At 42.1% G+C, this 26,114-nt stretch overlaps 1 protein-coding gene across 1 annotated transcript in view; it reads left to right on the top strand.

Moving 5' to 3' along the window:
* LOC126481200 (L-asparaginase-like) overlaps positions 1–26,114 on the top strand; it is a 391,393-nt gene that overhangs the window by 287,236 nt on the left and 78,043 nt on the right. Inside the window, exons 4-6 of the mRNA XM_050104797.1 lie at positions 3,603–3,728; positions 14,552–14,762; positions 14,865–14,977. Of these exons, the coding sequence (XP_049960754.1) occupies positions 3,603–3,728; positions 14,552–14,762; positions 14,865–14,977 (450 nt within the window). The remainder of the gene's footprint in view (positions 1–3,602; positions 3,729–14,551; positions 14,763–14,864; positions 14,978–26,114) is intronic.

Genomic DNA, 26,114 nt, shown 5'->3' with positions numbered 1-26,114 from the left:
ATTATGGCTTGGAGGAACCCTGGCAGCAACACCACCATGTTGATTAATGCTTTTCGTGCAGCCACAAGGACATCGTATTACGATTCAAACTGTGCGCAATAGGCTGCATTATGAGCAACTTGAGTTCCAGCGTCCATTGCAAGGTCCATCTTTGCAGCCCTGACACAATGCAGCATGGTACAGATGGTCCCAACAACATGCCGAATGGACTGCTCAAGATTGGCGTCATGTTCTTTTCACTGACGAATATCGCATATGCCTTCAACCAGGCAATTGTCAGAGAGGCGTCTGGAGGCAACCCGGTCAGGCTGAACGCCTTAGGCACACTGTCCAGTGAGTGCAGCAAGGTGGAGGTTCCCTGCTGTTTTGGGGTGACATTATGTGGGGCCGACGTATGCCACTGGTGGTCATGGAGAGCGCCGTAACGACTGTGATTGCCATCCTCCAACTAATAGTGCAACCATATCGGAAGCATATTGACGAGGCATTTGGCTTCATGGACTACAATTCGCACCCCCATTGTGCACATCTTGTGAATAACTTCCTTCAGGATAATGACATCGCTCGACTAGAGTGTCTAGGATGTTCTCTAGACATGAACCCTATCGAACATGCCTCGGATAGATTGAAAAGGGCTGTTTAAGGACAATATGATTCACCAACCACTCTGAGGGATCTATGCCAAATCACCACTGAGGAGTGGGACAATCTGGACCAACAGTGCCTCGATAAACTTGTGGATAGTAGCCATGATGAATACAGGCATGCATCAATGCAAGAGGACGTGCTATTGGATAGTAGAGGTACCGGTGTGTACAGCAATCTGGACCACCACCTCTGAAGGTCTCGCTGTTTGGTGGTACAACATGCAATGTGTGGTTTTCATGAGCAATGAAAAGGGCGGAAATGATGTTTATGTTGATTTCCATTCCAGTTTTCTGTACAGGTTCCGGCGCTATCAGAACCGAGATAATGTAAAACTTTCTTTGATGTTTGTAGATCCCTACTGGGAAATTTTGAGCTATTTTCATGGAAAGTGGATTCTTTAGTGTGCTATCTGTGAGACAGCAGCTAGCAGTCAATAATCTGTGGTGACCTCAGTGTAGATTTTTTAAAGGATTCTGATAGGAAAAATAATCTAGAAACCTTATTTAGTTTTGTCTCAGTAATTAACTTTCCAACACAGGCAGATAAAGATAGTAGGACCCTAACTGGTAATGTTTTCTTTGATGAAGCTCAAAGTAAGAAAATTACTGTTTACCCAGCAACAAATGCTCTCCCTGATCATGATGCACAGTTAGTTAGGATAAATAACATAGTGCCTTAAAGTATGGCATACAACAAGCAGATTTAGTTCTTTTTACAGATGACATTAGTACTGTAATCAATCCAAGCACACCTACAGAAACAGAAGAAATAGTGAACAAAGTTCTTAAAAGTATCATTGACTGTTTTTTTTCCCCCGCCAGTATGCAGACCAAATGGATTGCAAAAGTACGTCATGAGACAAATAAGCCATAATTCTGCAATTCCTCAATCTTAAAAAGACACAACATATTCAGTTCTGCATATCTAGAGGTACTATACCAGTGATAAGAGTAACACATGGTGAGGAAATAATAAAAAGATAGAAACTTCAAACTTCTTAGGGGTCCATATTGATGAGAATTTACATAGGAAAAAAAACACATTTGGGAACTCCTAAAATGGCTTGGTTCAGCCACATATGCATTTAGAATCATTGAAAATCTTGGGGAGAGACAAATCAGTAAGTTGACAAATTTTTCATATTTTCATTCAGTAATGTCATGTGGAATAATGTTGTAGGGTAACTTATCTTTAAGAAAGGAAGTATTCATTGCTCAAAAATGTGCTGTTAGAATATTATGTGGTGATCCCCCACATCATCTTTTAGACAACTGTGAAGGAGTTGAGCATTCTGACTACTGCTTCACAGTATATTTATTCTTTTGCGAAGTTTGTTGTAAGTAATCCACTACAATTCAAAAGGGATGATGATGTACATAATTACAATACCAGGAGGAAAAATGACATTCATTGCTCCACTCTAGCACAAAAAGGGGTGCACAGTGCTGCAACAAAATGACAGACAGGAAAATAAAATATGATAGCAAACTGAGAAAGTTCCTCCTTGACAACTCATTCTATTCTGTAAAAGAATTTCTCTTACTGTAAGTGTAAAAGGTGTTGGTTAGGAATTAACTAAGGAATTACTAATTCACATCCATATATATCTTTTCTTTTTGGAAAAAAGACCTTAGAAATGTTCAGAATGTAACTGAATGTACAATTTAATGTGAATTTAAAATGGCTCATTCCACATCATTACTATTTGTCATGCAAAATGATCCATGGAACACATAACTAACTAATAACTAGCTGGTGTTTGAACAACTAACTTCTGGGAGCAATCATTAGCTCATTATCACCTATTATGAAACAAATATCAGCTGTAATGTAGGGAATCTCCAGAAGCTACAATCAAATGTAGAAGAAATGTTCTAGCTACTGAGATGTAGCAGACACAGGAACAAGCTGGAAAAAGTGACACTAACATTAGATTTCAGGACCATGGATTCTTTCACCTAGCAAAAGAAAGGAAATGTTCAAGGGACATGAGACTTGTATAAATGAAATATAAAAGTGATCCAGGGCAGAGATGAAGAGGTAAAGCAGAATGAGGGCACTGTATACAAAAACCTGAGAAGATGGTATTGGCAGGTAGAGCAGTTCTAAAGTCAAAGATAGGGGAATGGCAGTCAAAAATAGATACAGTAATGTAAATGAAAGAACACAATATTGTTTATGTTCTAGAGGATTAATTTATTCAGTTAACCAATTTTCAACTTGCAGTTCCATCATCAGACCCTCACTGACTTTCATTATCAAGTTACAGTAATTATAAACATCATTGCAAAAGATGTGACTCTTATAGAGTGAGTCATTAAAATGCTGTCTTTGACAGTGCAATGGTAACACAATTAAAAACATTAAAAGTTGAACAATAAATAAAGCAGACCAAGAAAACATTAACACTATACTTGAGAAACAGTGTCTATACAACAGTCTGATTTAATTAACAATTCCAGTAAAATAAAATTAGTACTTGACAAGAATACTAAAGAATAACTTGAAAAGATATTACATCAGGAAAGTGAAACAGAAAAGAATTTTAAAGATAGAATTGACAATTGTAACAACAGAATATACAGAGTACATAGGCAATCAGAATAACATACAATAAATAAATACATGAGACTGGGTGAATAGAAAGGAACAAGCAGTGTGGGAAGCACTGGAAAATTGAGAAGATTAAATGAAGTTAAAAAGAGGGAAAGAATTGAGTTGTGGTTGATCATCTAATATTAAATCAGGACTGTGGGTCAGATGTGTTTATTGATATGGCTTCTAGCAATAGTCTACATTCTGCACATTCTTAGTATGCACTTCATCTAATATTTTTGTGTTTAATTCATGACATTTTCAATAATACTTTTAGTACACTATCATGATCTTTCCTAGTATCTAATTTTTAGCAAATTATATATGTATGAGTAACTTTTTTCCTCTTCTTTTAACAGAATGAATACTCAAAATATGATGGATTTGTTGTGCTGCATGGAACTGACACCTTGGCATACACTGCATCAGCTCTGTCATTCATATTTGAGCATCTGGGGAAGACAGTTGTCATTACTGGTTCACAGGTATGAAAAATACATTCTTATTGTGCAATAAGTAATTTATTTTTTGTTTAGTGTCTTCCTCGTGTTTATTGTCTTTTTCTTCTTAACAAGAAAAGGAAACTCCAAGTATAAATATTCCACTTATGTACACATGAACAGGTATAGACAAGTTAGGACATGTACAACTTTCAATTCTTTCTAGTTCGATAGCTCATCAAATTTATTGAGCCATTTTGCCTTCATCCATGGTTATAGAAAATTGTACTTGGACATTAAACTAGTGTGTTTTTTTAACTATAAATTGTTCTTCTTCTTCAACAGTTACATCATTTACTTATCAGATGAACATTCAGAACTTTCAGTTCCTGTGTTTATGTTGAACAAACAACACACTTTGCATTTTACATAATGTATTAACCTTGCAACATGTATCTACTTGATAGCTCTGTACATTGAATGGTGTGGAAAATATGTCGCAGTACACCTTCGAGCTGATATTAATGTGATGCAACTGCAGATTTTACTCAAGTTATGACTTGGACTTCGACTTGGATAATAAAAGGTCTCTGATGTAAAGCAGATTAGCTCCACATAACAGTCACTGATTTATTCAAACCACACTTCGTAGGTGAACACTTAAATTAAGGCTCAGGCGGCATGACCAGTGCGTGACCCTCTCTTGAGATCTACAGCTACATCTTTGTCCACAACTACAAACAATCTGCAAGCCTCCAATATGGTGCATGGTGGAGTGTAACTTGTGCCGCCACTAGTAATTTCTTTTTCTGTCCCACTCACAAATAGTGCAGGTAAAAATTTGCATTAATCTAACATTTAAATCAGCACTTGACCTATCCACTTTAGTATTTAAGTCAGCAGTAGCCTTCACCACCTCTTCCGTCTTGTATGTTAATAAAGACAGACAGTAAAAGTAATAATAAGTCTGCAATTAATCTTTTCTTGCTTCCAACTTTCACAGCTTGTAGACAATTCTGTTGGATAAACACAATAAACTTTTAATTGTAAAACCCACTTCTAATTACCCACAACACACACACATAACCACCACCATCAAAAGATAAATCAGTTTTGGTTAAACACAGCTAAAAACTGTTGATTCTATTCAAAGCAGTGTAATATTCCACTTATTAAGGGACTAATAACGAGTTAAATATTTAAAACAACAAACTCAGATGACAAACCTTTTTAACACATGTGCATCATGAAGTAGTAAATTTTAACAAAAAAGGATACGTATTTTAGTTATGGTCATAGGTACCCATCTGACTTTCGATCATGTCTTCCACAACAATCTGGGTTGTCGTATGTGATGACGTGTATTATTGGAATGGACCCTCTCCAGCTTCTGATGTCTGTAAAGCAACCAACTAACTGTCTGACTGATGAACTGATGAGTGCCACTGCTGTATATAAGTACATGATGACAACCACTACTTTTTCTTACATTGGACATGATCAACATTAAAATTCCAAGCAATATTTGTGGAATTTTGGTAAAATATGTAGAAATTATGTTACTAAAAAATACAAGAAGTTTTTTGCAACCAAAATACATGTAGAAGTATCTTTATTAGAGTGAAAATTAATAAAATATACTTTACAAGCAAAGACATAAAATTGATTTTAAATTACACACTAATTAGTGATTGCATTTATTTAGTGACATTCAGACTGTTTGCTGTTCTCGAGTTTAACTAAACTGTATAGGTAGTTTTTGAAAGCTTAGTTTAGAATCAAAGAAAATGTGAATTTATAAGGAGCAGCAAAATGAAAATGAGACAGATGGAAAAAGTAAGTATACTGTTTGTTATTTCAAAAGTAATCACCATAACTGTAAATATGTTTATCCTGCTGTGAGACAAGTCTGTCAATGCCTTCATGGATGTTTGCTGATGTTTGCAGAACCATGATTGTATGCAGGCACACACCTCTTTGTGTGAAGACATTCAACTATCTTTCTTCATGGACATCACATGAGGAGAAATCAGGACTGTGAAGAGGGTGTGTAAGGGCTTCCCAGAAAAACTTCTGGCGTTACTCAAAACATGTGGGTGGGTCTACATGTTGCCAAAGTCATTTTGACTACACTTCAGATGTTTAGTTGGGAAGCCCTTACATATCCTTCACACAGCTCCAATCTCTCTCCATGCAATTTCCATGTTTTTTTGGCCCTGAAGAAAGAGGTTTGTAGCCATCAATTTACTTTGGACAAAGAGGTGCACACTCAGGCATAATCATGGTTCCATAGGCAACTGCAAACATTTTTCCATGAAGGTACTGGCCATCTAGTCCCACAGTGGGGTAAATGTATTAACAGTTGTGATAATTACTTTTGAAATAATAAGTAGTTTATTTGCTTTTTTTCAATCTGTCTCTTTTGTGTTTGACTTCCCCTTCTACAGTGCTGGGACTCCTGTTTGGCAGGTGGACCGGTCTGAAGGATTGCGTTGGGGGGGGGGGGGGGGAAGCAGAGAGGGGGGGGGAGGCAAGAAACATGTGCCTTGAAGGGAGCAAGCATATACATTGTACAGCAATGTGGGAGGGAGAAACAGCAAGTGCACAGGATAAGGAATGCCGCAACATGCGGGCACCTGAACTGGTGAGTTCATGCCGTGCATGATGGTAACAGTTCATTCTGGAAACATCCCCCAGGCCGTGGCTAAGCCATGTCTCTGCAATATCCTTTCTTCCAAGAGTGCTAGTTCTCCAAGGTTCGCAGGAGAGCTTCTGTGAAGTTTGGAAAGTAGGAGACGAGGTACTGATGGAAGTAAAGCTGTGAGGACAGGGTGTGAGTCGTGCTTGGGTAGCTCAGATGGTAGAGCACTTGCCCGCGAAAGGCAAAGGTCCGAAGTTCGAGTCTCGGTCCGGCACACAGTTTTAATCTGCCAGGAAGTTTCAGTATGAAGGAATTAATAGAGAGGGCTAACAATATGGAGGAGTTAATTTGGAAGGGGGCGACAAGACACAAGAAAGATAGGCTATGTTGAGTAGAGGATGTGGAGGGTGTGGGTGCAGTGGCTTAGTGGATATTGAGGCCAGGAGGTTTATGAGAGAGTAGGGTGTGTTGTAAGGATAGCTCCCATCTGTATATTTCAGAAAAGTTTGTGTGGGGGTAGGATCCATATAACACAAGCAGGGAAGCAGCCAGTGAACTCGAGCATGTTCTGTCACCAAGTAGTCAGCTGTAGCCTTGGCCACAGTTTGCTAGTGACCATTCATTCTGGTGACAGCCAGTTGGTAGTCGTGCCCGCTTAAGGTGCTGTGCAGAAATTGCAACAGAGCTGGTATGTGACATGTCTGCTTTCACAGGTGGCCCTGCCTCTGATGGGATACTATAAGCTTGCCATAGGACTATAGTAGGATGTGCTGGCTGGACAAATCGGGCAGGTCTTGCACCTGGGTCTTCCACAGTGGCATGTCTCCTGTAACAAAGGGTTGAGAGTGGATGTGCCATGTGAAATCACTGGCCCCATTGCCCAACTCTCATTGCATTCCTATCCCATGCACCTGCTGCCTCTCCCTACTGAACCTGTTTCCCTGTTTCCTGCCTGCCTCTTTCTCCCTCCATACACTTCACCCAACACAACCTTTCACTCCATTCTACCTGCCAAACTGCAGTTTCAGCAATGTATGTTCAGCCAGCACAATGTAGTTGCACAGGAGAGAGAGAGAGAGAGAGAGAGAGTGAGTGAGTGAGTGAGAGAGAGAGAGAGAGAGAGAGAGAGAGAGAGAGAGAGAGAGAGAGAGAGAGAGAGAGAGAGAGAGTGAGAGAGTGAGAGAGTGAGAGAGTGAGAGAGTGAGAGAGTGAGAGAGTGAGAGAGTGAGAGAGTGAGAGAGTGAGAGAGTGAGAGAGTGAGAGAGTGAGAGAGTGAGAGAGTGAGAGAGTGAGAGAGTGAGAGAGTGAGAGAGTGAGAGAGTGAGAGAGTGAGAGAGTGAGAGAGTGAGAGAGTGAGAGAGTGAGAGAGTGAGAGAGTGAGAGAGAGTGTGTGTGTGTGTGTTGGTAGGGGGTGGGGGAGCAGTTGCCTGTTCATTAAAGGATTTGTTTGAAAGTTTTCATTCTTTTTTGTGTGCCTATTGATTACTCAATGTTTCTTCTATTTTGTGAGTGGGATCCTTTACTCCTAATTTATTTATATAGTAAAATGCCTTAGATAGGTTAGAGAAAACACCAACTGGTGATATTTTATTATTTAATGTTCGTAACATTTGGTTAGTGAATGTGTAACTGGTAGTCTCTGCTGAGTAACTCTTCTGAAATCCAAACTTTGGTCCACTAAGTTTATTATTGTTCCTCAGGTAGGATACTATTCTAGAGCATATCACCTCAAAAATTTTGGAAAATGATGTCAGTAGTGACTACATTTGTAGTTACTGACATCTCTTCTTTTAAATTTTTTTTGCAGAGGAGTTCCAATCTCTCTTGAAAAATGCCCAGGTCAATGATGTGTTACATATTTCAGTGTGATAAAACTTGTTATATGGAAACAATTTTTTAGTGCTCTGTTGAAAACACCATCAAATCCAGATGAGCTTTTGTTAATGAAAGAATATTTAATTTCTGATGGAGAATTGGGTGACACATCCATATTATTGAATTTTATGTGAATTGCTTTTTTGACATGCTGTTTTGGTTTTTACTTTGAGCTTTTTGTCCCTCTGTTTTCTGCTACAGTTAAGAAATTAGTATTAAATGTACTTGCTACCTTTATCTGGTCATTTATAGTTTATTCCTACTCCATACCTTATCCTGTGTGATTTGACAGTGTTATTGGTAGAGGGTGCCTGGATGCCCTTCTTGTTGCCATCCCTGACCTTCCCCCCTTCCCGCCAGATGGAATTTGTGTACCCCAGCTGTCTGCATTTTGTGTTATTCCATCTAAAAGTGTGAGGATATTTTTGGACTGGTATTCATATGGTTGGATGTGGGAGAACTAACTAAAAACCATATCCAGGCTGTTCAACACACTACCCGTCATCATTAATCTGCCAAGCAGATTCGACTTTGGGCCAGCACCTCTCTGAACTCCTGAACTTTGGAAGTGGCATGCTAACATGGGCAGCTGTCTGGATGGGTTTTTGATCATTTAGAGTCCTGCCATTTCAATCAATAGTGATGTTGTTCTGTCTCTCATTACACTACATTCCATATAGATGTAAGTCCAAATTTAGGGATAGAAAAGTTCCATTAGATACATGCAAGTAGCAGTGTTCTTTGGAAGCTGCCTGACAAGAAGTATCATATTGTAAATAGGTCACTGTTTATACAGGTCTAGGTAAATTTTTTCTTTGAGAAATTCCATCATGATCAAGTAGATATTAAGCTACCAATATCAGATAAGCAGCAGCTACTTAGAATAGCTGAGGAGACGTCAATGTTTTTTCATAGTAGCAGCTTTCTTTCCAATTTACTTGATTACCAGAAATAAACATAAAATGTGTCTATTTAAAAAGCAGATAAAAATTCATTTGAAACCTTTCTGAGAGACAGTCTTGATTCAGTCAGAACTAACTACGTAAACATAGACCAGATATGGCTTGAATTCAAAGAAATATTGACAACAATTGAGAGATTTATACCAGATAAATTAATAAGAGATAGAACTCACCTCCCATGGGACATAAAGCAGGTCAGAACACTAGCGGAAGCAATGACAAAAACCTGCCAAATTTAAAAGAATGCAAAAATCCCCAATATTGGCACAATTTCACAGAAGCTCAAAATTTAATGTGGACTTCTATGTGAGATGACTTTAATACACTGAAGAGCCAAAGAAACTGGTATAGGCATGCGTGTTCAAATACAGAGATCTGTAAAGAGGCAGAATAAGGCACTGCAGTTGGCATTGCCTATATAAGACAACAAGAGTGTGGCACAGTTGTTAGATCGGTTACTACTGCTACAATGACAGGTTATCAAGATTTAAATGAGTTTGAACATAGTGTTATAGTCAGTGCATGAGTGATGGGACACAGCAACTGTGAGGTTGATGAAGTGGGGATTTACCCGTATACCATTTCACGAGTATAACATGAATATCAGGAACCTAGTGAAACATCAAATCTCTGACATCACTGTGGCCGGAAAAAGATCCTGCAAGAACAGGACCAACAACTACTGAAGAGTGTCATTCAGTGTGACAGAAGTGCAAACCTTCCCCAAATTGCTGCAGATTTCAGTTCTGGGCCATCAGCAAGTGACAGCGTTCAAACCATTCAATGAAACATCATCAATATGGGCTTTCAGAGCTGAAGGCCCACTCATGTACCATTGATGACTCCATGACACAAAGCTTTATGCCTTACCTGGGCCTGTCATCACTGACATCGGACTGTTGATGACTGAAAAAATGTCGCCTGATCGAATGAGTCTCGTTTTAAATTGTATCATGTAGATGGACGTGAATCCATGGACCATGCATGTGAGTAGGGGACTGCTGCAGCTGTTGGACCTCTCTAATTGTGTGGGGAGTGTGCAGTTTGAGTGGTATGGGACCCGTGATATTTCTAGATATGACTCCGACAGGTGACACGTATCTAAGCATCAATCTGATCACCTGCATCCATTGACATACATTGTGCATTCCAACAGATTTGGGCAATTCCAGCAGGACAGTGCGACACCCCACAGGTCCAGAATTGCTACAGAGTGGCTTCAGGAACAGAGTGGCTCCACTTCCAGTGGCCACCAACCTCACTAGACATGAACATTATTGAGCATATCTGGGATGCCTTGCAACTTCCTGCCCAGAAGAGATCTCCACCCCCTTGTACTCTTATGGATTTATGGGCAGCCCTGCAGGACTCATGGTGTCAATTCCCTCCAGCACTACTTCAGACATTAGTCGAGTCCATGACACATCATGTTGCAGCACTTCTGTGTGCTTACGGGGGTGCTACTCAAAATTAGGCAGGCGTATCAGTTTCACTGGGTCTTCAGTGTAGTTCCCACAGTGAAGTTCTGTCTCAAAATCTAGCAGAAAATCCAGAGGGATTCAGGTCATATATAAAATACAACAGTGGCAAGACACAGTGAGTATGATAGCAATGGTAATGTTACCAATGACAATACTACTGAAGTGGAATTACTAAATGTGTTTATCTGAAATTCCTTTTCCAAAGAAGACAGAGTAAATATTCCAGAATTCAGATCAAGAACAGCTGCCAGCAAGAGTAACTTGGAAATAGATATTCTCAGTGTAGTGAAGTAACTTAAATTATTTCATACAGGAAAGTCTTCTGGTCTAGATTGTATACCAGTTAGGTACATTTCGGGGTATGCTGATATAATAACTCCATATCTAGCAATCATATACATCACTTGCCCAACAGAAGATCAGTGCATGAAGACTGGAAAGTTGTACAGGTCACATCAATACTCGAGAAAGAAAATAGGAGCATTCTACTGAATTATAGACACACATCACTGACGTCAATTTGCAGCATGGTTTTGTAGCATATATTGCATTTGAACATTATGAATTACCTCAAAGAAAATGATCTGTTGATCTATAGTCGGCACAAATTCAGAAAATATCATTCTTGTGAAACACAAGTAGCTCTTTGTTCTCATGAAGTAATGAGAAACTATCAGCAGGGATCTCAAATTAATTCCATACTTCTACATTTCCAGAAGGCTTTTGATAACATTCCTCACACAGGCTTCTAAGAACTTTGCATCCATATGAACTATCACTGTGTATGACATATCATCTCAGTTGTGTGACTGGATTCATGGATTCCCGTCAGAAAGGTCACTATTTGTAGTAACTGACAGAAAGTCATCAAGTAAAATAGAAGAGATATATGGTGTCTCCTGTGGAAGTGTCATAGTCTCTCTGCTGTTTCTAATGTACATAAATGATTTAGTAGACAATCTGAGCAGTCCTCTGATATTGTTTGCCACTGATGCTGTCATTTACCATGTAGGAAAGTTTTCAGAAGCTCAAAACCAATCATTATATGATTTAGACAAGATATATTTATGATGCAGAAAGTGGCAATTGGTCCTAATTAATGAAAAGTGTCAGGTCATCCTCATGAGTATCGAAAGGCTTCTGTTAAATTTCAGATACATGATAAATCACACAAATCTAAAGGCTGCCAAATCAACTGCTTACCTGGGGATGACAATTACAAACAACTCAAATTGGAAACATAACATAGATAATGTTGTGGGGAAGGCAAACCAAAGACTGTGTTTTATTGGCAAAACAGTTAGAGGATGCAACATATCCACTAAAGGGACTGCCTGCACTGCCTTCGTCTGTCCTCTTCTGGAGTATTGCTGTGCTATATGGGATCCTTACCAGATAGTAGAGATGGAGGATGTCAACATCATTTGAGGAAGGGTATCTTGTTTTTTATTACTGCGAAATATGAGAGTGTGTGTCATGGATATGGTAAGGCTAGTAATAGTTAAAACAAAGGCATTATTTGTTACGACGAGGTCTTTTCATGGAATTTCAATCGCCAGCTTTCTCCTCTGAATGTGAAAATATTTTTTTGAAGCCCACCTACATACAGAAAATGATCATCATAATTGAATAAGAGATACCAGAACTTGTAATGAAAGATTTAAATGTTTCTTTCTCCTATGTACTGTTCAAGAGTGGAATGGTAGAGAAATAGTGTCACAATGCTTTGATGAACACACTGCAAGGCACTTAAGTGTCAATTGCAGGGTAGTCACATAGATGTGGATGTAAATTAAATTTATCTGGGATAAGCATGAATAGCATTTAGCAGTATAGTGATAATTTATTGTTAGAGCAGTATAAAGATTAAGATTCTATGATCTGCGTCTCTTTTGTTAATGTATGAATTGAATCATGCCTGCATCTCTACAATTTTTGGACAGTTTTTATTTCTGTATGTGGTCAGTGGTATTATGTATAAGGTAACGCAGTTTTCAGATTTATGGAATGAGAATACCATAGATTTCTCATTAAAACCTTGATTTGCCAATATCCTCAGAACTGGAAGATGTTAGAAAAGACCACAAATTAGAATACATTGGAATACAATAGCATTAAGAAGAGTAACTATGCAAAAAACTGTTTAGAGTACATAACAGGATACAAATATGTGGTGTCCTTAACTAATTTCAGTGTTAACATCCTTGAGGAAATGTCAACTGTGTAACAAAGTAGAATTAAAATTTTATTGCTATAATTACTAGTTGTACTATTTTTTTAAATTACCATGTAATATACCCCTGTTAATTGTTATATTACATTGTATTTCCATTTCATAATACTGCACTGTCACCTGGTGGCATCTTTGATAACCTGTGAGCCTATGTACATAGTGCCAGTCAGTCTGTTTGCTGCATTGATCTTGTTAACTTTGACAAATACTGTGTCTAGGCAGGATGACTTTTCTTATGCGACATTCAGTTTGCAACAACAGAGTTTGGTCAGTATGTTTCACATCCGCATACAGTAAATATGACTGTATGGTATGTTTTTACTGGTATTTTATTGCATATAGCTTCTTGCCATTGATTTTGGACCACATTTGTATAATTTTATTCTATTTTGTTCCACAGTTGACATTTCCATAAGGATGTTAACGCTGAAATGGCTTAGCATCTTACCGATTCTCCTAATGTAAACACCAGTTGTTTCTATCCTGGTATGTACTCCCAACAACTTTTGCATAACTGCTGTTGTCAATGAAACTTTCTGGCATTTTAAAACTGTGCCAGATTGAGACACAAACTCAGGACATTTGTATTTAGTGGGCAAGAGCTCTACCATCTGAGCTACCCAATCATGACTCACAACCTTTCATCACGGTTCTAATTCCACCAGTAACCCGTCTCATACCTCCCAAACTTCACAGGTAAAAGACTGGTATGAGATGAGCTACTGGCAGAATTAGAGCTGAGAGGGCAGATCATGAGTTGTGCTTGGGTAGCTCAGGTGGAAGAGCACTTGTCCGCAAAAGGCAAAGGCCCTGAGTTCGAGTCTCGGTCTGGCACACAATTCTAATCTGCCAGGAAGTTCATATCAGTGCACATTCCTCTGCAGAGTGAAAATATCATTCTGCTCTTGTTAATGCTATTGTATTCTGAAGTATTCTAATGTGCGACATTTTATAACAACTTGCAGATATGAAGACGATTATTTAAGAGGTTGAAATTAGTAAGCACTGTTTTCTACAGTGTGATGTTGGCAAATAAAGGTTTTAATAAAAAATCTGCTGTATTCAAGTTTGCAGATTGTTCTCTCCATTATGACTGTCAGGTATTTACAGTTAGCTGAACAACTTCAAAATAAAACATAAATCGGACAGCTGTCTGTATCAAGCAAAAAAAAAAAAAAACTTGTGAAGGACTGTTTCCAGCTCAGGATGGGAGTGCTTTCCCTTTAAATATACCAAGGATGTTAATACAAATGTGACTGTTGCAGATAATTGCTTTAATTTGTTTTAAAAATTGTGCAATGTCATCCAAAAAGCAAAGGTGATTCAAGAATGTCCCAAAATATTTTCCTACTTGATGTTCCCAGTTTAAGGATATGAAAATTTTCTCTAAGATTACTGAGAATAGTTTTGTTAAAATACAATCTCTTTGGCTGGCTGCTTCTTCAACTCTGAATTTTTCCCTGTGCTGATGAATTCTAATGCAAGCTGTAGCTTGGCATGTGTGGTCTTTTTTTTTTTTTTTTTTCGTTATGAGCTATGCTGTTATTATAAATTAAATGTACTGTTTATACTACCTGCATTGTTAAGAAAATATTCTCCAACTTCCCTTTAAAATGCAATACTGTGATGTGTAGGTGACAACATTGATTGATTTACTTTCTTCTTCATTCCTGCAGATTCCATTATTTGAGACAAGAGGTGATGGAAGAGAGAATTTTCTGGGTGCACTTATCTTGGCAGGCAACTACAGCATTCCAGAGGTAACTGTTTACTTTGGGCACAAGCTCTTCAGGGGAAACAGAACAACAAAAGTGAGCTCTGCGAGTTACAGTGCCTTTGATTCTCTCAACTTCCCGCCTCTGGCTACTGTTGGCATTGATATTGAAGGTATATGTTCACTTAGATTTGACAAAATATTCAATTTTCTCTGGAATGTGGTGTTCTTTGCTGAGAGAGTTTGAATACAACTTTTCCATGTATTATCTACAGTGGATTTCAGATCTGTATTTCGACCAACATCCATTGAACCATTTGCTGTTCATACAGCACTGAACCGGAATGTTGGCCTTCTGCGGATATTTCCTAGTATAACAACAGAAACTGTGAGTTGATTTCATTCTGATGAGTGCAATATCATTTTGTTATAATTCGTAAGCTCTAGATTTGTATTATGTATTGTAAGATGTTGAGACATCTGTAGAATATTAGACTACCAGATATCAGCTATCAGAATTTTTTGTGACTGTCTTTGGAATAGGAGAATTTACATGCTGGACTGGCATATAGACAGCAATTCCTATACCTTTCTTTTCTTGGGATTTAAGGTTTCACTTCACACTTGAACATCACCTTGTTCCTTATTCTACACTTTCTGCTATCTGCTGATGCTTCTTCTAAATATTCTGAAGCATAGGGTGTCAATTGTAATTTCTAATTTGTCACCTCTGCTCCTTGTATTAACTATTTCAGAAAATGGCAAACGGACACTTCTGTCATGAGTAAAATGAGGTATTTAAACTGCAGTACAGGAAGTTGCTTTAAATTAAGATTAATATGGCATTAGGTCACATTTGGTGCCAAGAGAATGAGATGCAATATGGGCTGGTGTATGATAGTATTTTAACTTTAAATTGCATATCACCTAAGTACAGGTTGAAAAGCTAACTTGTGGTACCCTTCTGTTCTGACTAGAGTGCCTCACACTTTTCTCTGTAATATGTTATTTATTCATATACTTTGTTTTTCACTGTCCATTAATTCTTCATTTATGAATTTCTAATCAGCATTCCGAAAAATATGTACTAACTCATTCCATGACCAAGAAGCTTTGGCTTTCATAGTCTCAAGGGACCTCATAAATAAATAAATACAGCTTGTACTTCATTTTTTAAGTTCAGGTAGGCCAAATTATAGCCAGAATCAGCTGCCATTTGTAGTGGATTTTTACACAACAGTTACTTGAAACTTGTAATACACTGATTCAATGCTATATATACAATGACTTGTCCATGGAATTGATTTTGTCAGTATTCTGGATGGAGCTTCATTGGAGGATATATTCTCATTACTAAAATATAGTTTTTACTTAGCTGATTGTCTTGAAATTGGCTTTGCTGTGCATTTTAACTCTTCAAATATTAGAACAACAAAATTTAATATTCATTTGCTTCCTTGAGCTATCAATTCCACCTACAGTGTCTGCTTTCCATCACATCACAAGCTCAACTTTTCTCCATTACTACCCAACATCCAACCAAGTGCATGCAAAGAAGAAATATGGAGATAAAATGTAAAGCAAAAAGGTTTACATAGTTGTGTGGTGCTCTCTTGACCACCAAACATCACCTTTTGACACCAAAACATACTATGTGACTATGTTCTTTGATTTCAGTCTGAGTTATTCCTTGCTACTGTTTGCATTTATTCTTCATGTGTAATACTCAAGTAATGAATAACATTCATACATTCAACAATTTATTTAGTTTGTTTATCCAACCATGATGGCAGTGACTGAATTAACCACATTCGGGACCCCTCCTCCCGGTTTCTTTGCATTATATCAATGATTTTGTATCCCACGGTGTGTGTCCACTATAAACAGTGTAGTTTCTGCCATCCAGTGATCTGCATTCCATCCTCCCCATACCTGCTTCAGACTTCAGTTGTGAAGCCCAAGTTCCAACATCAGTGCAAGAGACACATGATGGATTTAACCTATCCCAGGCCTCACTGGTGGAAACAGTGTATGCTGTCTGCTTTGTTTGCTTGAGGTCACACTAACCATAGTGCATCGCATACTGCCCAGTATCATGGTTTTGTGCCTATGAAAACCTGCTAGTACTGTGCATTGTGTGTTTCATGGTCAGCATATATTGGATTGTTACCAACACACGATACCGCAGGGTGTCATATGACTGCTAGATCCACTCTCTGTTCATATTCCGCTGTTCTCTCTGCCAGCTGCAGCTGCCACATCCATGCCAGGACCATTTTATGCGCCGTCTGCGCCATGATCCTTCCAGGGTCTTTATCCTCTGCCTCGTGCAGACCTTGGGCAATGCTGCAAACCATTCACATGCATGCCTGCTGCCACTCTTTTCAGTTAACCATGGTAGTCTCTTCCGTGCCAGCTGACCACAAGCCTACCACATCATGCACCCCGTGTGGGCTTTGTCTTGCCACATCCAGTGGGACCTTGGTTGACACATCACTCTGACCTTGGACCCCACGCAGTACGCTCTATTGAAAGTTTACTTCTGCCATCATACGGTCCTCCCTGATGTTACCCACATCTCATGATGTACCAGCTCATCCTACACTTGGACAGCATGTTGAAATGGACATATTTCTGAAACTGGTACTCCTGCAGAAAGACAACACCAAAACATGGTTTGCATTGGTAGACAACTTTCTAGCCACCCATGGCATCATTGATTATGACACAAACTTTTTATGTCAGCACTTTGGGCATACTACGTTGGGGTGCAATGGAATAGCCACTTGTGGTAAATGTGGTCAGCCTGCCCATGAAGGAGCCGATTGTTCATCACCTGTGAAGTGCTTGAATTGCTCTGGGAGTCACCCTGTCTGGAGCCGGGTCTGCCCCATCTATCTTGAAAAATGGAAGATACAGGAGATCAAAACATCTAAGCGCATCCCCTATGGTGAGGCCAAGAAGCTCTTTAAGGCCATGCAGCCTCCTGTGTTTACAACATCTTTCGCTTCCACTCTGCAGAAACCGGTACAGTTGGCCACTGTTGCTACACAAATGGAGTTTGCTAGTGTCAGCACTAATACCTGTATTTGCTAGTGCACTTGTGCTGCTGCGGTTGTTTTGCAATCTGCAGCTCTCCCTACAACGTCGGACAAGGCCGTGGTTGCTGCCCCTCCCCATATGGCACCTTCTGCCCAGGTGAGTAAAGCTCCAACTGTTGACAAGGTTCTGCATTCTATGCCCCCCAAGACAAAGACGCCGAAGTTGAAGGTTTTGCCACCTGAGGAGACTATTCAGGGTCAGTCCGATGATGATGCCATTGTACTATCTGACATCTCCCTTGGGTCGCCATCAGAGCTGATGGACATTGATGTCGACCGGGGGCGATCTTCTCGCCCCAGGAATAAATCTCCGGCCAGTATGGGCTCTCCTCCAAAGCACAGGGGCAGGGTGAAAATTCAGCCACCCTGATCACTGGCTCCCATATTACAGTGGAAACTGAATGGGTTCAGGAAGCATGTGGCTGAATTACAACTCCTTGAACGAGAGCGTCCCTTGTGCTTATGTCTCCAAGAGACACATTTCTGGGCCACTGATGCTCTTTCTTTACGGGGCTATACCGTGTATCGAAAAGATGATCTGATGGGGGAAAGCGCAAAGGGTGGTGTTGCGGTTTTTGTCCATGACATGCACCACTCATCTGAGCTCCCTCTCGTTACGGACTTGCAAGCAGTTGCAGTTGACCTTCTTGTGGGGCAGAGGCTCACAATTTGTTCCGTTTACTTACTGCCTCAGGATGCAATAGACTCTGAGGCTCTCACAGACCTTATTAGCCAACTCCCCCGCCCATTTCTCCTTCTGGGGGACTTCAATGCTCATAATGTCTTATGGGGCTCTACGACTACTTGCCCCAGGGGTCGCATTCTGGAAAGCCTCATGGTATCCGAAGAACTGTGCATCCTCAACTCTGGTGCTCCCACTCATTTCTGTACTGCTTCTGGGTCGTCGTCAGCTATTGACCTTTCCTTTTGCTCTCCAGCACTCGCGGATTCTGCTCTGTGGGAGGTTGCCGCTGACCTCCATTCTAGTGACCACTTCCCCCTTTGGATTCGCCTCCTGGATGAGACTGTGGAATTACCAGTGCCTCCCAGGTGGCACCTCTGCAGAGCTGACTGGATATTTTTCATCGATTTAGCTGTTTTGGAACACCGTGCCAGCGTCCACGAATGGGTCGACCATGTTACAGCCGTGATCTCCCATGCTGCTGAATTGTCGACCCCATGGTCCTCAAGTCATCCCAAGAGGTGCCCTGTCCCTTGGTGGACCACTGAGTGCCGCTCAGCCATCCGAGCCCGCCGTGCAGCTCTGTGCCGCTTCAAGTGCCGTCCATCAGCTGACAATCTTGCGGCCTTTCGGGTGGCAAGGGCCAAGGCACGGCGAGTGATTAAAGAGAGCAAACGACAGTCATGGCAATCGTTCCTGAACTCCATCTCCTGCTCCACTAGTTCTACAAAAGTATGGGAAGCCATCAGGAGGATTTCTGGGAAACGCAGCCAACTACCTGTCACGGCATTGCTGCATCAGGGTTGTCTACTCACGGCGCCGAGAGACATTGCCCAGACACTGGCCATGTATTTTGCCGAATCTACTGCCACTATTAACTGTGATCCAGATTTCTGCCGCTACTGCACTGCCATCGAGAGGGATCACTTGGACTTCCGGTCTCCAAATTCTGAACCCTACAACTGCCCCTTCACAATGTGGGAACTGGATTCGGCGCTGTCTGTGGCTCATGATAGTGCGCCAGGTGATGATCAAATCCTGTACAGCATGCTGCAGCACTTGTTGCTGGCATCCAAGGAAGTTCTACTGAATTGTTTTAATATGATATGGTCATCCGGCACGTTCCCTGACTCATGGAGGGAGGCGATTTTGGTTCCCCTCCTCAAACCGGGAAAGGACCGAATGCATCCCAGTAGTTATCGGAGTATTGCTTTGACAAGCTGTGTCGGGAAGACATTGGAACGCATGGTCAACCGTCGCCTGGTTTGGCTGCTCGAGACCAGGCAGCTCCTTAGCCACTCTGAGTGTGGCTTTCGGAGATGTCGTTCAACTATAGACAACTTGACCCTGCTTGAGGCGGCCATCCAGCAGGCCTTCCTACGTAACCAGCATTGTCTATGTGTATTCTTTGACATTAATAAGGCGTATGACACTACTTGGCGCCGCCTTATCCTCAATAAAGTCCATCAGTGGGGCTTTCGTGGCCATCTCCCCATCTTCATTCGGTCCTTTCTTTCCCACTGCCTCTTTCGATATCGGGTTGGTAATGTGCTATCTAATTTGTACGTGCAGGAGAATGGTGTTCCTCAGGGAAGCGTTTTAAGTGTCACCCTCTTTGCCGTCGCCATTAACAGTATCACGTCCACTATCCAGAGTCCTGCCCAGTGCTCCGTGTTTGTGGACGATTTTGCTGTTTTCTGTTCTTCCTCCAGTCTTGTCACTGCTAGTCAGCAGCTGCAGCTTACGATAAAGCGATTAGAGGCATGGACTGCGAAGACGGGTTTTACCTTTTCTGCAGACAAATGTGTGTGTGTTCATTTTAATCGTTCTCGATGTGCTTTTACCTCCCCTGAATTGCGTCTGAGGGACACCATTCTTCCTTTTAGAGACACTGTGAGGTTCCTGGGCCTCACTTTTGATTCCAAGTTGTCGTGGTTGCCGCACCTTAAAGACCTCAAGGTGCGGGCCCTGAAGGCGCTGAATATTTTGAAGTGTCTGAGCCAGTGGACCTGGGGAGCAGATCGGGCGCGTCTGCTGCAGTTTTATAGGGCTTTCGTCTGGTCGCGTCTTGACTATGGATGCACTGTGTATGGGTCAGCAAGGCCTTCGTATCTGAAGATTCTTGACGCAGTACTCCATGAGGGTATCAGGCTGGCTACTGGTGCTTTCCGTACCAGTCCCATCCCCAGCCTGTGTGCTGAGGCAGGGGAACCGCCGCTCGCCATCCGGCGGAAACTCCTCATGGTGCGACGGGTGTGTCAATTCCTTGCCTGTCCTACCTCCCCTGCGTACCTTACTGTTGCCCGACCGCCTATGGAACGTCTCTTTTCCAGTCGTCCAAGGGCAACGAGACCATTTGGGATTCGTGCCAAGCATTTGCTTGAGTCCCTTGGTGTGGAGCGTGTGGCACCCCAACTCCAGGGTTTTACCCGCCTGCCTCCCTGGTTGCTCCAGAGGCCCAGCGTCCTTTTAGACTTGTCAGAGTACAGGAGGAGCTGCACTCCTGTGTTTGTTTTTACCTCCTTATTTTATGATATTTTAAACCAGCATGCCGACCATGTACCAGTATTTATGGATGGCTCTAAACAGGGGGACTCTGTTGGTTGTGCTGTTGTTTTCCCTGATCGAGTCGTCAAGTTACGGCTTCCTGCAGCGTTTACCATCTTTGATGCCGAATTGTTTGCGATCTTGCAGGCATTGGAGCAGATGAAATGTGTTCCCAGTCTTAAGTTTCTCATCTGTTCTGACTCCCTGAGCGCCCTTCAGACCATGCAACACTTGTACCAAGCGGATACGGTCGTCCAGAACATCCATGATGCCCTACTCCACCTGCAACGGCAGGGGAAGGAGGTTTCTTTCTGCTGGGTGCCAGGGCACGTGGGTATTAGGGGAAATGAACTGGCGGATGTGGCTGCCAAAGATGCATGTTCCCTCCCTCACATTGTTGAATGTGCCGTCCCCCTCCATGCTGTTACCTCCCTTTTGCGTTTTCGTGTTATGCGTCAATGGGAAGAGGAGTGGCTGGTAGTCGGTGAAAATAAGCTGCGTCTGGTCAAGGCCACCACGCGGCCATGGCGTACGTCCTATCAGTCATGCAGGCGGGATGAGGTTCTCCTCACTCGCCTCCGCATCGGGCACAGTCCCTTAACACACAGTTTTTTACTCCGGCGGGAGGACCCCCCAATCTGCAGTGCTTGTGGCGTCCAGATAACTGTCCACCACATTTTACTTGACTGTCCGTTATTCTCTGACCAAAGGGCGGTGGTTTCCTTGCCACCGGATTTGCCCTCTATTTTGCAAGACGATGCAACGACTGTGGTTAAGGTCTTACAGTTTTGTGTCCTGTCCAGTTTGTTGCCTCGGATTTTAGGGAGAGGATTTTAATGTGCTGCTGGGTGACTGGCTAACCCAGGCTTTAGGTAAGAGATCCGCCAGTCACGATTACCTACTTGTTTCACTTCAATTGCTGTTCTCTTTTCCTTGTGTTTCCTTTCCTTTTTTAGTGTGTTTCTTCTACTCTTGTTTTGCCTCTGTATGTGAGGATTTGTAACTCCGTCAGGTCTGTGTCTTTTAGCCGATCTCCTTGTTTGCTGTCCGTCTTCGTCCCTTCACTGCATGTGTTCCTGTTTCTATGCGTGTGGGCGCTGATGACCATGCTGTTTAGCGCCCGAAAACCTCAAACCACACACACACACTTTTCTGTTTAATCAGTCACACTAACCTCAACAGTGATTTGGTGCTTTGCACTCCCACCCAGCATAAATATGCCACTGCTAAAGCTATTATTATCAAACACCTTTCATTCATCACATCATTCATGATGAACATCTGGTATCCTGAACTCTGCCACAGCTTTGGTGCCACTTGTGGGCCCAAGTCAACCCTGGGATCATACTAGACATCACACTGTGGATGCTGTGGCTTTTTTAACTTCCTCATGAACTGCAGTTGTAGCTTCTTTCACACTAGTCTGACACTCTGGATAACAAACTTCGCCTTGTAGACCAAGTGACTGGATCATCCACCACAGATAGTCAGTCCCAAGCACTGGCAATTATTCTGATGATAAAGTTGGCAACAGCGCCTCCTTCCACCACCCCTGTATGTTCGCTCAAGTAGCAGGGGTCACACAAGAGCAAGCAAAAAAAGAAAAGAGCACAGTGATACACAGCCACCTGGTGGCAACCTGCACATGCTCTCTCCATCAGATCTCCAACTGACAGTCTGACACTGACCGCAGTGTAAGCTAACTTTGAATGTATGGCAGACTTCTACTGAAGCTCAACAGATGGTATGCACGACACATGAGACACTTCCACAGTTGGTCTACTCCCTCTGTTGGTCTCACCACATTTGATGATGCAGTGAGGAATTGCCAAGTACCATCTAAAGTCCCAAACTCCGTCTGCAGGCATTCCGATCCACAATGATCCCAGAAAGTAGCTTGTCAAACATCTTTCATTGAATGTTTCCTCCAACTTGAGTGGGAGACTATACATATCTGATCACAACTCATATATTCAATTCCTTGTTGACACTGGCGAAGATGCCATCATCCCTACTTCCTTGGCACCTGGTAACATCTTTGCAACCAAACTTGTGATACGCACAATTAACAAGTCTCACATCAGCATGCACAGGGCAGTTGACCTCAGAGTCTATCTTACCCTGTGTCTGAACTTTACATGGACATTTCATGTTGCTGACATCAGTAAACCAGTGCTTGGTATGACTTTTTCAAACACTTCAATTTATCTCCAGATGTCCAGACAGCATCTCTACTGCATCACATAAGTGGATCACATATACCATGCTCATTTGGCCTTGCTGGCATGGCCACTGCTAGTTCACAGACCCACTGCTTCATGCTCTCTGAGCGCTCTACATTGATGGCTCAACTCACCTCCTCCTTGGTCAAGTGTACATTCATGCACTCTGCTTCTACAACTTTCTGTGCTCACAATGTCGAGCTCGAAGATTAATTAATGATGCATCACATAAACTGTCATATGCTCATTGCATGTTCTGTCACCTAACCATCACACAGCCGATGTGTTCAAACATCATGCCTGCAGCAGTTGCCGTGCCCTCTATGGCAGCTCAGCAACATTAACTACTGCAGCACAATAAGTGTAGTGACGTTACACCCGCCCCTCCCCTCCCCCCCCCCCCTCCCCCCAGTGTCTTGTCGCAGTGCATTCATCCCTCCCCCATGACTCAATAGCAGTATTTTCTCTCACATGCATGCATGATGCTAAATAGCCATGATTACAAAATGGTATTGTATTGTATGTTAACTGGGGGGCCTAGAAATGATGGCGAGGCTCCGTCCCCACTGTCTCTGGTGTTCCCTCTGCAGCTGCAGTGGTCCACAACACCATGATGACTACCGCAGTCCACTTCACCCCTCCGCCACCCCACACCGATCCACTCTTTCAGGGTTATTGTGTGGTTCGGCCCCTGGTGGAACCCTCCCCCCCCCCCCCTCCCGCCCCCCACCCAAGGAACATCTTACACCAGATGAGTGTAACGCCTATGTTTGCATGGTAGAGTAATCGTGGTGTATGCGTGCATGGAGAACTTGTTTGCACAGCTTTTGTCGACGTAGTGTAGCTGAGGCAGAATAAGGGGAACCAGCCTGCATTCGCCAAGGCAGATGGTGAACTGCCTAAAAACCTTCCACTTCACTGGACCTCGATACAAGTCCACTGGACGGATTTGTGCCAGGGACCAGGTGCTCCTTCCCAGTCTGGAAAGCTGTGCATTAGATCGCACGGCTAACCGGGCAGGCTTAAAAATGGTACTTGCTACAAGATTTTAACATTACAGACTGCCTCCTTGCACCATAATGCACACTGTCTCACTCCAAGGAAATTATGTCACACGGATGCGATCATTTAAGAACTTCTTAATGCCAGTATCACCCACCCATCAGACAGGAACTGGCCATCTCCCACCCACCTCCCACACACTGATTATGTGGAGACCATAGAGCTTTGAACGGTCACACTGTAATGGACAGTTATATGATTCCCAACATTCAGGCTTCACACAGCTTCTCAAAGGTACATGTGTGTTTAGTGTACTTGGTTTCTGTAAAGCAAAGCAAATTCCAATGTTCAAAGATGACATTTCTAAAACAGCACTCATAACCCTATTAGGCCTCATTGAGTACTGCTTTATGCTGTATGACCTCAAACATGCAGCCCTGACCTAGCAGTGAATTATTGACTCTTTGCTATTACAACCTCCCATTTTCTTATGCCTATACTTATGTCAATGACATTCTGATTTTTTTTGCCCTCTGTTGAGGAACATGAACACCACCTGGCTCACATAAGGGCTACACTCCATGATGGCAGCATCGAGATTAACCAGGAAAAATCACAACTAGCACATGGTTCCATAACTTTCCTTGGGTGTACTGTGACCACCAAAGGTCTGTCCAACATCCCGACAAGATTTCATTTGCAACTTTCCACTACCTGCATATTATCAGTAACTGCTCTGATTTCTTGGTGCTGACAACTTCTACTGCTGATACCTGCCACATGCAGCTTCTGTCCAGGCACATCTTACAGATGCTTCAGGCAGGAAAAGTAACTCCAGCAAATGGAAAATACCTGATCCAAGATTTTGAGGCTCTCAAATCGGCACTCTTCCATGCCATCGCACTGTCTCAAAGAGTACCTGACACACACATCTGTCACAACTGTTGCGAGCAATATGTCGATAGGTGTGTTGTTGCAATAACACATCAGCGACACCACTGAACTGCTCAGATTCTTAAAAAACCCTCGTGAGTTGCCAGCGCAAGTGGTCAAGATTTGACCATAAACTTCCTGTCATCCATGAAGCAGCCCAACATTTTTGTGATGACATTGAAGGCATACATTCACCATTTTTACTGATGATAGGCCCCTCACAGATGCCATCCAGAACCTGACTGAAGACCTCTGCCCAAGATGATTCTGACACATGGGCATAATTGGACAGTCTCTATATAATGTGGTTGCAGATTATTTGTCACATGTGAGTTTCATCACCACTCTTGTCGACATGAATGAACTGGCCTGACTTCATAAGGATGACCTCAAGCTATCCAGTTTACAATAGAATTCCACATGTGCGCTAACCTTTGAGCCATGTTGCTTACTGGGTTCCTCTTTACCAATCTGGGTAACACATTGACAGACACCCTTCACCCACTCTTACCTATACCACTTCAGCAAGCTGGTTTTTTATCCATCCATGATCTAGCCCATCCTGGCATCAGAGTTGCAACATATTTCAACACCGAACATTTCATATGTGCATGGGTCAGGAGTGACTGTTGTAACTGGACTTGTGCATGCATAACCTGTCAGAGGAACAAAGATGAATGGCATGCATAACAGCCCCTTCATAAATTTAACATCACTAAGGGCCATCTCTGCCACTTCCATCTTGACATCTTGGAGCCCCTCCCCATGTCTGATGGGTATCGCTATATCCTGTCCACAGTTGATAAAGCTATAAGCTGTGTTGAAGCTGCCTCCCTTGCTGATATCCTGGCCGACATAGTCACATGTATATTGCCACCTGCTTGATTGCATGATTTGGGTGCCCCTTGTCCATAACAACTGAACAGGACCACCAACTTGAAACCCTGCTACTCATTAAACTGTGTGAACTGTGCAGTGTTGACAAGTTCTATATGACAGCATACCACGCATGCCACCTGCAAAGCAATGTACTTGTCG

The sequence above is a fragment of the Schistocerca serialis genome, chromosome 5, assembly GCF_023864345.2.
Source record: "Schistocerca serialis cubense isolate TAMUIC-IGC-003099 chromosome 5, iqSchSeri2.2, whole genome shotgun sequence".
NCBI classification, from domain to species: domain Eukaryota; kingdom Metazoa; phylum Arthropoda; class Insecta; order Orthoptera; family Acrididae; genus Schistocerca; species Schistocerca serialis.
Note: the sequence above shows the minus strand (reverse complement) of the source record. Positions and strands in the feature narration are given on the sequence as shown.